The sequence below is a fragment of the Scyliorhinus torazame genome, chromosome 1, assembly GCF_047496885.1.
Source record: "Scyliorhinus torazame isolate Kashiwa2021f chromosome 1, sScyTor2.1, whole genome shotgun sequence".
Taxonomy (NCBI): Eukaryota; Metazoa; Chordata; class Chondrichthyes; order Carcharhiniformes; family Scyliorhinidae; genus Scyliorhinus; species Scyliorhinus torazame.
This window is the reverse complement of record NC_092707.1, coordinates 375407655-375420491: the sequence shown is the minus strand read 5'-3', so window position 1 is coordinate 375420491 and position 12837 is coordinate 375407655. Positions and strand designations below refer to the sequence as shown.

The window sequence follows — 12837 nt, the reverse complement described above, 5'->3', positions numbered from 1 at the left end:
GGCGGGTCAACAGGAGCATAACGGGGTTTGTGTGGGCGCGAGGGACTCCGAGGGTGAGAAGGGTGTTCCTGGAGTGGAGTAGGGATGGGGGGGCTGGCACTGCCCAACCTCTGTGGGTACTACTGGGCCGCCAATGCGGCGATGGTGCCAAGTGGGTGATGGAGGGGGAGGGGGCTGCATGGAAGAGGCTGGAGACGGCATCTTGTGAGGGTACGAGTCTGGAGGCGCTGGCAATGGCACTGCTGCCGCTCCCTCCAATGAGGTATACCAAGAGTCCGGTAGTGGCAGCTACCCTCAAAATCTGGGGGCAGTGGAGGCGGCACAGGGGGGAAGTTGGGGCCTCGGTGTGGGCCCCAATACGGGGGAACCACCGGTTTGTCCCAGGGAGAATAGACGGAGGGTTTTCGGGGTGGCACAGGGCAGGGATAAGAAAGTTGGGGGATCTGTTTGTGGACGGGAAGTTCGGGAGCCTGGGTGAGCTGGAGGAGAAGTATGGGCTCCCCCCGGGGAACACCTTCAGATATTTACAGGTAAGGGCGTTTGCCAGGCGGTAAGTGGTGGAATTCCCGCGGCTGCTGCCACACACAGTACGGGACAGGGTGCTCTCGGGGGGGTTGGAGTGGGGAAGATCTCGGGATCTCGGAAACTTACCAGGTGACGCAGGAGGAGGAGGAGGCCTCGGTGGTGGAGTTGAAAGGTAAGTGGGAGGAGGAGTTGAGTGTAAATGGGCTTTAGAGTGGCTTCACAGGTCGGCGCAACATCGCGGGCTGAAGCGCCTGTACTGCGCTGTATTGTTCTATATTCTATGTTCTATCTGAGCAACCATTAATTCAAATACAACCCCCAAAGAATACAATACTGAGTAATCCTTTAAGCTTTCCTTTTAACATCCACAAGACTTAAAACACCTTTTACCAGAAGCACATCAGGTTAAAGTCACTACTGTTATTAAATCACCAGGGTCGATTTACAGTCTTTTATTTACAGAGAGAGATTCACACACCTTCTGGCTGTGACTGTAGCTATCCCGCTCTGAAAACAAAACTAAAACACACCCTGCAGCAAACAGCCTAAAAAGAAATTAAAAAGCTGACAGACAGTCCAGCTCCATCCACTCTCTGACATCACTGCAGTAATGAACACCCATTTCTTAAAGGTACTCTCACTACAGATACTTGTATACACACCCATTTATAAACACCAATTTCTTAAAGGTACTCTCACATGACAAGGGCCAAGTTTCATGACAGTGCTGATTTATGTGATAAGTCACCTGTCCTAAATTGCAGCACTTCAACTCTCCCTTTTCTTCTCTCCTTGAAAACGTAAACATTTGTTTAAAGGATGCAATTTCCCAAGTCCCATTCATTAGAAAAAAGTGCTTTGTTAAAAGGGCACAGCTCACTCAGATAGGCAGTGGAGAATTTTGTCCAAATATTGAGAGCAACTGCAGGTATTGCAATTTTTATTTCCTTTTGTACTCAGGAAGCCTCCCCTTACATTATGGCATGACCCTTGGAAAGCATTCTACTTCCAAAAGAATTACTGAGCGATGATCTGAAACCGGCGCAAAGGGCTTCCCACTGTGGGACCCCAGTTCACCTGATTTATGTGCTGGAGGGAGAGGAGCAGCTTGAGGCCATCTGAAGCCAGAATAACCAGGGGAAATTCCGATCACTGTGGAACCACTCATCCAGCAGGATCTGTAGATGCATGATTCACTTTCTCAGGTGCTCTTTCGGAAGAGGCTGCACTTCAGTCATGAATTACAGACAATATACTGCACAGAAACAGAGTGAAGATTCCAACTAGTCCCTGTTGTCATTTATGCGGCACATGAGCCTCCTTTATCTAACTCTATCGACACATCATTCTATTACTTTCTCGTGCTTGTGTGACTCGCCCTTGATGCATCTTTTAGTGGAACTCTATTTGGTGCTGCAGCCAGATCTTCAGCCAAGGCATTGACAGCTCTCTCCATGTACAGTCAGCATCCGTCGCACTCACCTTTAACGTAGCATGCTCATTCCAGACAACCACCTTTTGCCGGATCAGCCAATTGCCAGGTCACCATTATTGGTGTCTGTGTAATACCCAGGGTGCCTTACAGTATACCCCACCGCTGCCTCTCACATTGTTGTGTGCTTTGCAACTTTGGAATCTCAGAGAAAGGATTGTTGGCAGAATGTAAAATATGGCCAGAAAGCTTTGATGATGGCACCCTTGAAGCTATGGGCTTGATCCACAGGAAATAGGGGAGTGGGTGAAGTGGCAACGATAGCTGAAAATGACTGATTTGGAGCATATTCAAAGCTGAATAGAGTACGATTATTTGGAAATCCAGTTTATTATTTTTAATATCTCTTGACTTTCTCCCATCTTAGTAAATCCAATTATATTTCCGGTGGTGGTTTATATGTCACTGTAACCTCTTTTTTTATTCTCGTTATTTCATGGTCGTTGCAAAATACTGAATCACGTTTGACCTTCATCTAGGCCTCTGTTGTAACACATTTAACAAAGAACAAAGAACAAAGAAATGTACAGCACAGGAACAGGCCCTTCGGCCCTCCAAGCCCGTGCCGACCATACTGCCCGACTAAACTACAATCTTCTACTCTTCCTGGGTCCATATCCTTCTATTCCCATCCTATTCATATATTTGTCAAGATGCCCCTTAAATGTCCCTATCGTCCCTGCTTCCACTACCTCCTCCGGTAGTGAGTTCCAGGCACCCACTACCCTCTGCGTAAAAAACTTGCCTCGTACATCTACTCTAAACCTTGCCCCTCTCACCTTAAACCTATGCCCCCTAGTAATTGACCCCTCTACCCTGGGGAAAAGCCTCTGACTATCCACTCTGTCTATGCCCCTCATAATTTTGTATACCTCTATCAGGTCGCCCCTCAACCTCCTTCGTTCCAGTGAGAACAAACCGAGTTTATTCAATCGCTCCTCATAGCTTATGCCCTCCATACCAGGCAACATTCTGGTAAATCTCTTCTGCACCCTCTCTAAAGCCTCCACATCCTTCTGGTAGTGTGGCGACCAGAATTGAACACTATACTCCAAGTGTGGCCTAACTAAGGTTCTATACAGCTGCAACATGACTTGCCAATTCTTATACTCAATGCCCCGGCCAATGAAGGCAAGCATGCCGTATGCCTTCTTGGCTACCTTCTCCACCTGTGTTACCCCTTTCAATGACCTGTGGACCTGTACACCTAGATCTCTTTGACTTTCAATACTCTTGAGGGTTCTACCATTCACTGTATATTCCCTACCTGCATTAGCCCTTCCAAAATGCATTACCTCACATTTGTCCGGATTAAACTCCATCTGCCATCTCTCCGCCCAAGTCTCCAAACAATCTAAATCCTGCTGTATCCTCCGACAGTCCTCATCGCTATCCGCAATTCCACCAACCTTTGTGTCGTCTGCAAACTTACTACTCAGACCAGTTATATTTTCCTCCAAATCATTTATATATACTACAAAGAGCAAAGGTCCCAGCACTGATCCCTGTGGAACACCACTGGTCACAGCCCTCCAATTAGAAAAGCATCCCTCCATTGCTACCCTCTGCCTTCTATGGCCTAGCCAGTTCTGTATCCACCTTGCCAGTTCACCCCTGATCCCGTGTGACTTCACCTTTTGTACTAGTCTACCATGAGGGACCTTGTCAAAGGCCTTACTGAAGTCCATATAGACAACATCTACTGCCCTACCTGCATCAATCATCTTAGTGACCTCCTCGAAAAACTTTATCAAGTTAGTGAGACGCGACCTCCCCTTCACAAAACCGTGCTGCCTCTCACTAATACGTCCATTTGCTTCCAAATGGGAGTAGATCCTGTCTCGAAGAATTCTCTCCAGTAATTTCCCTACCACTGAAGTAAGGCTCACCGGCCTGTAGTTCCCGGGATTATCCTTGCTACCCTTCTTAAACAGAGGAACAACATTGGCTATTCTCCAGTCCTCCGGGACATCCCCTGAAGACAGCGAGGATCCAAATATTTCTGTCAAGGCCTCAGCAATTTCCTCTCCAGCCTCCTTCAGTATTCTGGGGTAGATCCCATCAGGCCCTGGGGACTTATCTACCTTAATATTTTTTAAGACACCCAACACCTCGTCTTTTTGGATCACAATGTGACCCAGGCTATCTACACCCCCTTCTCCAGACTCAACATCTACCAATTCCTTCTCTTTGGTGAATACTGATGCAAAGTATTCATTTAGTACCTCGCCCATTTCCTCTGGCTCCACACATAGATTCCCTTGCCTATCCTTCAGTGGGCCAACCCTTTCCCTGGCTACCCTCTTGCTTTTTATGTACGGGTAAAAAGCCTTGGGATTTTCCTTAACCCTATTTGCCAATGACTTTTCATGACCCCTTCTAGCCCTCCTGACTCCTTGCTTAAGTTCCTTCCTACTTTCCTTATATGCCACACAGGCTTCGTCTGTTCCCAGCCTTTTAGCCCTGACAAATGCCTCCTTTTTCTTTTTGACGAGGCCTACAATATCACTCATCATCCAAGGTTCCCGAAAATTGCCGTATTTATCTTTCTTCCTCACAGGAACATGCCTGTCCTGTATTCCTTTCAACTGACACTTGAAAGCCTCCCACATGTCAGATGTTAATTTGCCCTCAAACATCCGCCCCCAATCTATGTTCTTCAGTTCCCGCCTAATATTGTTATAATTAGCCTTCCCCCAATTTAGCACATTCATCCTCGGACCACTCTTATCCTTGTCCACCAGTACTTTAAAACTTACTGAATTGTGGTTACTGTTACCGAAATGCTCCCCTACTGAAACATCTACCACCTGGCCGGGCTCATTCCCCAATACCAGGATGTGTAACAAGATGTGTGCCCAAGAAGCCAACTCCCGCTTTTGAAAAACCGTTTGACACATTGCACTGGAAAGGATGTTCAAGCACCAACCCGCCTCCGCGCCGGCAGTGGAGGTGGCCTGCTATTGGCCGGTGGCGGGGTTTTTCCGGTCCTGGCGAAGCCAATGAGATATTCCATGGCTCTCCTACCGGGCCGCCGGGAACCCACTGGTCAATGGCGGATCACCTCCACCGCCTGAAAACCCACTGTGGGAGGGGGCAGCGGTGGAAAATTCCAGCCACTAGTTTGTAATAGTGAACTTTATTGATAGGCGGATGGATAACCATGGAGTTAGAAGCCGCTAAATCTCCACTTGTTTTATTATTGGATATTAGAACACAGAACATACAGTGCAGAAGGAGGCCATTCGGCCCATCGAGTCTGCACCGACCCACTTAAGCCCTCACTTCCACCTTATCCCCGTAACCCGTCCTAACCATTTTGGACACTGAGGGCAATTTAGCATGACCAACCCACCTAGCCTGCACGTCTTTTGGAAAGAGATTGAGAGGTGATTGAAACATATAAGACCCTGAGGGTTCTTGACAGAATGGCTGCTGAAAGGATGTTTTCTCTTGTGGAAAAGGGGAAACACTTTAAAAATAAAGGCCCCCCATTTAAGACGGATATGAGAAGAAATCTTTTTCTCTCAGAAAGTCCAGAATCTTTAGAACTCTTTGGAACCCGAGAACGGTGGAAGCAGGATCATTGAATATTTTTAAGGCAGTTAGAGCCGTTTCGGATGGAGATGAGGAGAATCGCCTTCCCTCAGAGGGGGGTGACCCTGTGGAATTCTCCAGCACAGAAGGTTGTGGAGGCCAAGTCACTGAATATATTTATGAAGGGAATAGATAGATTTCTAGACGCTAAAGGCATCAAGGGGTATGCGGAGAGTGCGGGAGTTTGGCTTTGAGGATCAGCCATAATCATGTTGAACGATGGAGAAAGCTTGGAGGGCCGAATGGCCTATGCCTGCTCCTATTTCCTATGTATTCTTGACTAACAAGGGTCATCAGGCTTAGGAAGAAAATTGAAATTGAGGCCATGGACACTAGCTTACTGTTCTGGACTGATCATGAGAAGGTCTAAGGATTTGGTAAGGCTTTTTTGTGACAAACGGGTTTACTTTCCCTTCTTCCTAGAATCCGATAGTGCTGTCAGTGTGGAATAGGACATATTTTTCATTTAATCCATCCATCTAAACATGCTCAACAATTCCACCCTCCAGCACGATCATACAATTTAACTAAGAACAGAATTTTTAACTTTGGCTGGAGTGTAAAATGGATTGGATCAGGCGGGCTGCCTGCGCTCCACCCTACCTGACTCTCCTTCCCACTGTAGTGTAAAGAGAAACGAAAGAGAAAATGCTGGAAAATCTCAGCAGGTCTGGCAGCATCTATAGGGAGAGAAAAGAGCTAACGTAGTGGAAAGAGAAGTCGGCTGTCATGTATTGAGTGTGGCAGGTGGGGGCTTCTGCCCTTTTTACGTTTGGACTGAAGTTGAAAGTTCATAAGATACAGGAGCAGAATTCGGCCATTCGGCCCATCGAGTCTGCTCCACCATTCTATCATGGCTGATATGTTCCTCATCTGCTACCTACAATGTTACAGGCTAAGAGATGGATTGCGAAATCAGCCAGAGCATCTCCTCCCTAGAACACATGACCTAGGAGCAGGAGTAGGCAATTTAGCCTCCCGAGACTAAACACCTTCAATATGATCATGGCTGATACCATCCTGGCCTCAACTCCACTGTTCTGCCTGTTCTCCATAACCCTTAAATCCATTACCAATTAAAAATCTGTCTAACTCCTCCTTAAGTTTACTCACTGTCCCAGCATCTACCACACTCTGGGGTAGCAAATTCCACAGATTCACAACCCTTTGGGAGAAGTAGTTTTTTCCTCAAACCTGTTCTAAATTTGCTACCTCTTATTCTAAGATTATGACCTCTTGTTTTAGAATGCGACACAAGAGGAAGCATCTGCTCCACGTCTACTTTATCCATTCCTTTTAGCATTTTGTATACCTCAATTAGATCTCCCCTTATTCTTCTGGGCTGCACCGTTTGTGCCTGCCATGGCTTCGTAAGTCCGAATGCACGGACCATGATGAAAAGACCTTCTGTCCATCCTGCCTGACCTAAGTCTTTAACAGTGCTGCACGTGAAGAACTCCCTGACACAAGCTTGAAATTTGTGCTTTACCAGATTATTAATGTGACTCCTCTCAAACCTTAAAGTAGCATTCAGATTTACCCTTTTGTACGATCTAACGTAAGGGGGGTGGAGGAGGAGGAGAAGGAGGTATAGGGGATAAGTTACTGATCTAATAATCTAATAATTTAAAGAGCATGAGTTCAAATCCCAATTTGACTGTATGAGAGTTTTAATTCAGTTTAAAATAAAACCTCCAAATAAAAACTGGTACCAGTAAAATTGGCCACAAAATCATAATTAGCATGAAAATCCAACTGGTTCTCTACTCTCCTTTAGGGAATGAGACCAAGTCACTTATTTCAGCCTAGGTGTGAACCCAGTACCACACTAGTGTGGTTGACCTTTAGCTGCACTCTGATATGGCCCAGCAAGCCATTCAGTTGTGGCAACTAGGGATGGGCAATAAATGCCAGCTCTGTCAGTGATGCCCATTCCAAAGATTGAATAAAATCTCAGCCATTGCACTTCCTCAAAGTATATTGAGGCTCAACAGGCAAAGTTTCTTTGGGACTTGACATTGAAGGTCAGCTTCATTGCTCCTCTGCTTTGCCTCCAGCCCTCAGTTCCCTCCTGTGTTGAGAGGTCCAAAACTGAACGCGGTATTCATGCTGAATTCTGACTGCACCACAGCGTGATACCCATTGATTCGTACACGCGCCAGATGTGGCATTATATTGCAGAATTCTGATTATTCTGTTAACTGCAGAATGCTAAGCAGAACAGCAAATTGAATTGTTAATGGCTGCAGCGGTTGGGTCTGTGCTTCATTTGATGTAATACCCTGAACATTATCATCATTTACTAAACAGACAGCTCAAAGTGGAGGCCATCGGACCCTTCTGTATGGACACGCAGTGTTGCTCAGACACTCCTACAGTGGAATGGTAAGAATGACTCATTTACTACTTCCTGTTAACTAATTCACATTAAGTGGAATTCAGGCTCCCTGTCATTGTTGGGCTAACTGAATAGAAGAAGCCGCAAATGATCTAATTTTCACATTCAGAACAGAAAGTATCTGAATTGCTTTGCTGAATCCAACTGCAGGGCATTTTGGTCAGGCCAAGATGCTCAAGCATACTGAACCAATGATACCGGACTGCCTGATATCCACAATGCATTTGTAATAGCTCTTGGCACTCATATATTGACCAGCAATTTAATAAAGAGTTCATTTCAAAGATTGTTAAAATTTTTGGTATTGGACGCTAAGAAACCGCAGCTAATTTACGACAACTAACTTGGACTGATCCGAAATTCCTTAAAAGTGATCTGGTATTCACTGCTGTCTTCTCATTTGGACTACCACCAGTCTGAATTTTTAACCTGCTGCTGTCCTGTATTTTCTTTCCAAGTATCTCTGTTGTTTGTCCACATCTCGATCGTCAACAGACAAACTAGCCTTTGATGTTGGATTACAGGAAGATACAACAGGTATGTTTGAGGATGTATCGTACTTTCAAACGGTCATGTGTTAAGGAAGAAAATATTGACTTTTATCTCTTTCACATGTGTGTTCCATGATAGAATTGCACGGTGATTGGGAACTATTGTCTAGATTAGAAAGGTCTCGAGACAAAATGCGGCGGGGCACACCAAAGATTGGGTACCAAAGAGACCATGGGCGCGATCTATCTGAATGGAAACAGTCCTGTAGCACGTGTGATTAACCGGAGTGCCGGGAAACACCATGCTATCGAATGGCCATTCAGGTAGATTGGGAACCTTAGTGGGGAATGCATGGCCGAGGCTGTATTTAGTCCCGTTTTCTGCACTGAGGAGCTCTGCTCGCTGGAACTACTTAGTGCAGGGAATGATCAGGACACCATTTTTAAATGGCGTCCCGATCTCTTGACCCCCCAACACGACCCTTAACCCCCAACTCATGAAAAAAGGGACCCTCAGAACCCCCACACCCTCACAGGGTACCCCTGAGCCTGATGCAGGGCAAATATCAACCTGGCACCCTGTCAGTGTCCCTGCCAGCTGGCAGTGCCACCTGGGCACCTTGACAGTGCCAGGCTGGCATCGATGGACTTCCAAAGTGCCAGGCTAGCAGTGCCAGGCTGGTGGTGCCAAAGTGCCCACGGGGCACCAACAGTGCCAGGGTGTCACCCTGTCCAGAGGGCAAACAATTGGGGGCCTCCTATCCCTTGGGAGACCTCCTAGAAGTACTGTTTTGTCTGGATTCCGACTAGCTGTCTCACTCTATGCACATTTGACAAAACGTGATCCCACCCACAATGGGCGGGATTCACATCTCAGCGTCTCACGAAATCGTATTACATCCCGCGAGGTGTGGCGAGCTGGTTTGATCCCGGAAGAGGGATCACATGGCATCTACCAGCCGCATTGCACAGTGCCGCGCTGCCTTTCAGGTGTAGAGCGTCTGGTAGATCTCGCCCCATATCCTAGGGTCCCCCAAACATGATGGGTGGGATCTTTTGGAAGTTCACTCCGGCGGGATCTTCCAATCCTGCCCCGGCGCACCCCGTCGTAGGTTTCCCGGGGGCGAGGGGTGGACTCAATGGGAAATTCCATTGACAGCGGTGGGACCAGAAGATCCCGCCGCCGACCAACGGAAGGCTGCCTCCTGCCGCTGGGAAATACACCGAGGGGCGGGCAGAGAATCTCGCCCGATAGCTGCAGTTGCTGGAGTAGTTGTGATCACAAGATTACATTTGTCCATTCTAAAATACTCTGTTTAATCCAAATAAAAAGTTACCATTCATAACAAGAAAAAAGACAATACAGACCACAGTGTAATTTAAAATTTTAGGAGCTTTTCAAAGCATGGAACATAAGTTGAAGATGTAGAAGTAAAAAAGAACAGTTCATCTGAAGCAGTCATAGAAATCAGCATTTTATATGAAGAGACAGCTGTATTTGATTCATGGGTCTGGCAGCTTAAATAAAGTGGCAGATTTCCGTCATTTTGGGTGTAAAGCTCTGTTAAGACATATCTTTATAAACCTACTGTTAAACTGGCAATGTTCAGCTAAATTATAGACACCGTAGAGTATCGATTTACAGAAAACTGTTGCAATTTTCCTGTTTGCATAGGGGAGGCTTGCTGGTGGACCATACACCCAGCCTCCAAACAACGTTCAGAAGGAGAAAAAGTGCGGGTAGGAGATGACCTTATCCTCGTCAGCATTTCCTCAGAGCGATACCTGGTGAGTAAAAGATCGCAAGTTTCCTATTCTCGAAAGCAATTATTCCCTGATTTATATTCCATCTATTTAGCCTCATATGTTCATCAGAATCACAGAAGGCATGTTCACATTTTTCTTCCATTTCTGATAGTAAGCTACTTACTTTATTCTCTTCATCTTGAATCTTTCCCCTGATGGACACCTGATGTGCTTTCAAACAATGAGAAAAACTGCTCCCAGTGTCACTGCTAGTTAAGCTCATTAAGTAGCTAAGCCGTACGTACATATTTGAACATCAGTCTGCACTTTTGGCTGATCATTGTCAGGCAGTGGTACATTCGGCCTCAGAGACCCTAGGTTAGAGAAGGAAAAAGATCATTTAGGTCGGATTTGCTCTCCTGTTTTATTATCCGAATGTCAATATATGTAGTGTTAGGTAAGGACTTCGATCCTTGCCTTTTAAAGAGACTGGTGATAGAACAGCTCCCCAATGAAATAAATCACTGCAAGGGTTTGAGGGGGGCGGGATGTGCTAATTGGCAATAAAAAATGCTAAAATATGTCGGGAGCAGTCAATTTATAATCATGGCCAGGACATGACACATGATTAAGATTGAAAGCTTCCATTTTAACTTTTTATAGAAGCTAAATTTCAGTTCATCAATTAAATGCGGAAACATGCCAATATGTTTTTTAATATTAATACACAGAGGCAGCACAGTGGTTAGCACAGTTGCTTCACATCTCCAGGATCCCAGGTTCGATTCCCGGCTTGGGTCACTGCCTGTGCGGAGTCTGCACGTTTTCCCTGTGTGTGCGTGGGCTTCCTCCCACAAGTCCCGAACGATATGCAGGTTAGGTGGATTGGCTATGATAAATTGCCCTTAATGTTCAAAAAAAAGGTTCGGTGGGGTTACGGGGATAGGGCGGAGGTGTGGGCTTAGGTAGGGTGCTCTTTCCAAAGGCTGGTGCAAACTTGATGGGCAGAATGGTCTCCTTCTGCACTGTAAATTTTATGATTCTAATAATGAATGGTCTGTCATTCTTGATCATCAATGACCCTGGGCGGGATTCTCCGACCCCCCGCCGGGTTGGAGAATCGCCGGGGGGGCAGCGGCGTGAATCCCGCCCCTGCCGAATTCTCCGCGCCGGAGATTTGGTGGGGCAGGAATCGTGCCGCATTGGTTGGCGGGCTCCCCCCCGGCGATTTTCCGGCCCGCGATGGGCCGAAGTCTCGCCCGTTCTATGCAGGTCCCGCCGGCGTAAATTGGAGTTGGTCCCTTACCAGCGGGACCTGGCGGCGCGGGCGGGCTCTGGGGTCCTCGGGGGGGCGTGGGGCGATCTGGCCCCGTGGGGTGCCCCCACGGTGGTCTGGCCTGCGATCGGTGCCCACCGATCCGCGGGCAGTCCTGTGCCGTGGGGGCACTCTATTCCTATGCGCGGCCGTGTAAGCCTCCGCGATGGCTGGCGCGATGGTGAACCCCCCTGCGCAAGCGTGGGGATGACGTCAGCAGCCGCTCATGCTCCCGCGCATGCACGGACCCGCGCCGGCTGGCGGAGTCCCTTCGGCCCCGGCTGGCGCAGTGCCAAAGGTCTTCCACGCGGGCCGGCGTGGCGCAAACCACTCCGGCGCCAGCCTAGCCCCTGAAGGTGCGGAGGATTCCGTACCTTTGGGGCAACCCGACACCACTCCATCCCGCCGGGACCCCCCGCCCCGCCGGGTACGGGAGAATCCCGCCACTTATTTTTCATGCATTATCTGAAAGGTGCATATTTGTTTATGATTTGCTTTGTGGTACATGTAACAATGCAGTCATGCCTACTTATGTTATGGAACTCGATGACCTGCATTGCTACATGAAATCTAAATTCTCTTCATTGTTAGATCAAACAGAGATGGGTTGTTAAGCTATCTTGCTGCAAAAAATATTGTATTTATCTTACTGAAGTACTTCGGTTGAATGGCTGCAGGATAAATTTTGGAAGCCGGTTTGAATCCTGTGTTATTTGCACCTTTACTTTAAAAGGATGGGGTGTGTTAAAAGATCAGTGTTCTCTTAAAATATATTTACGTGTGAGCAGGCAGTCTGCAGCTTGTGCTGAACTGATTTTCTTCCCTTGCAGCATTTGTCATATGGCTGTAGCAGTTTACAGGTTGATGCTGCATTCCAGCAGACTCTCTGGAGTGTTGCTCCAATTTGCTCTGGAAGTGAAGTAGCGCAAGGTAAGATTGTTTGAAAACCCCTGCAGTAACACTGCCGCAACTATGCCATAAGCTCAATACTGTCAGTGCATACACATTACACCATCAAGTAACACCTCTCACCGTAGGTATTTAAGAGGAACACACGCCTACATGAGTCACAGATAAAAAGAAGGACTAATGTTTTGCTATTTTCTCTTTCCCTTTCAAGCTACCCTTGCTACACAATGGCAAATAGTGACTCATTCCAGCCACTGTGCATATCTTTATGACTGAACTGACCATGCTAACGGTGTTTAGCATCAGCTCCAGGCTTACTTGATATCAGTATTTTCCCTTTTCCCTGAGGTAAAGCCTTGACCAC

The 12837-nt window shown here is 47.0% G+C and overlaps 1 protein-coding gene across 1 annotated transcript in view; it reads left to right on the top strand.

Annotated features, from left to right (window-relative positions):
- The window catches only part of ryr2a (ryanodine receptor 2a (cardiac)), a 1117859-nt gene that overhangs the window by 455448 nt on the left and 649574 nt on the right, over window positions 1-12837 (top strand). The window contains exons 4-7 of the mRNA XM_072511661.1: window positions 7925-7999; window positions 8471-8549; window positions 10179-10291; window positions 12395-12494. Coding sequence (XP_072367762.1) covers window positions 7925-7999; window positions 8471-8549; window positions 10179-10291; window positions 12395-12494 — 367 coding nt within the window. The remainder of the gene's footprint in view (window positions 1-7924; window positions 8000-8470; window positions 8550-10178; window positions 10292-12394; window positions 12495-12837) is intronic.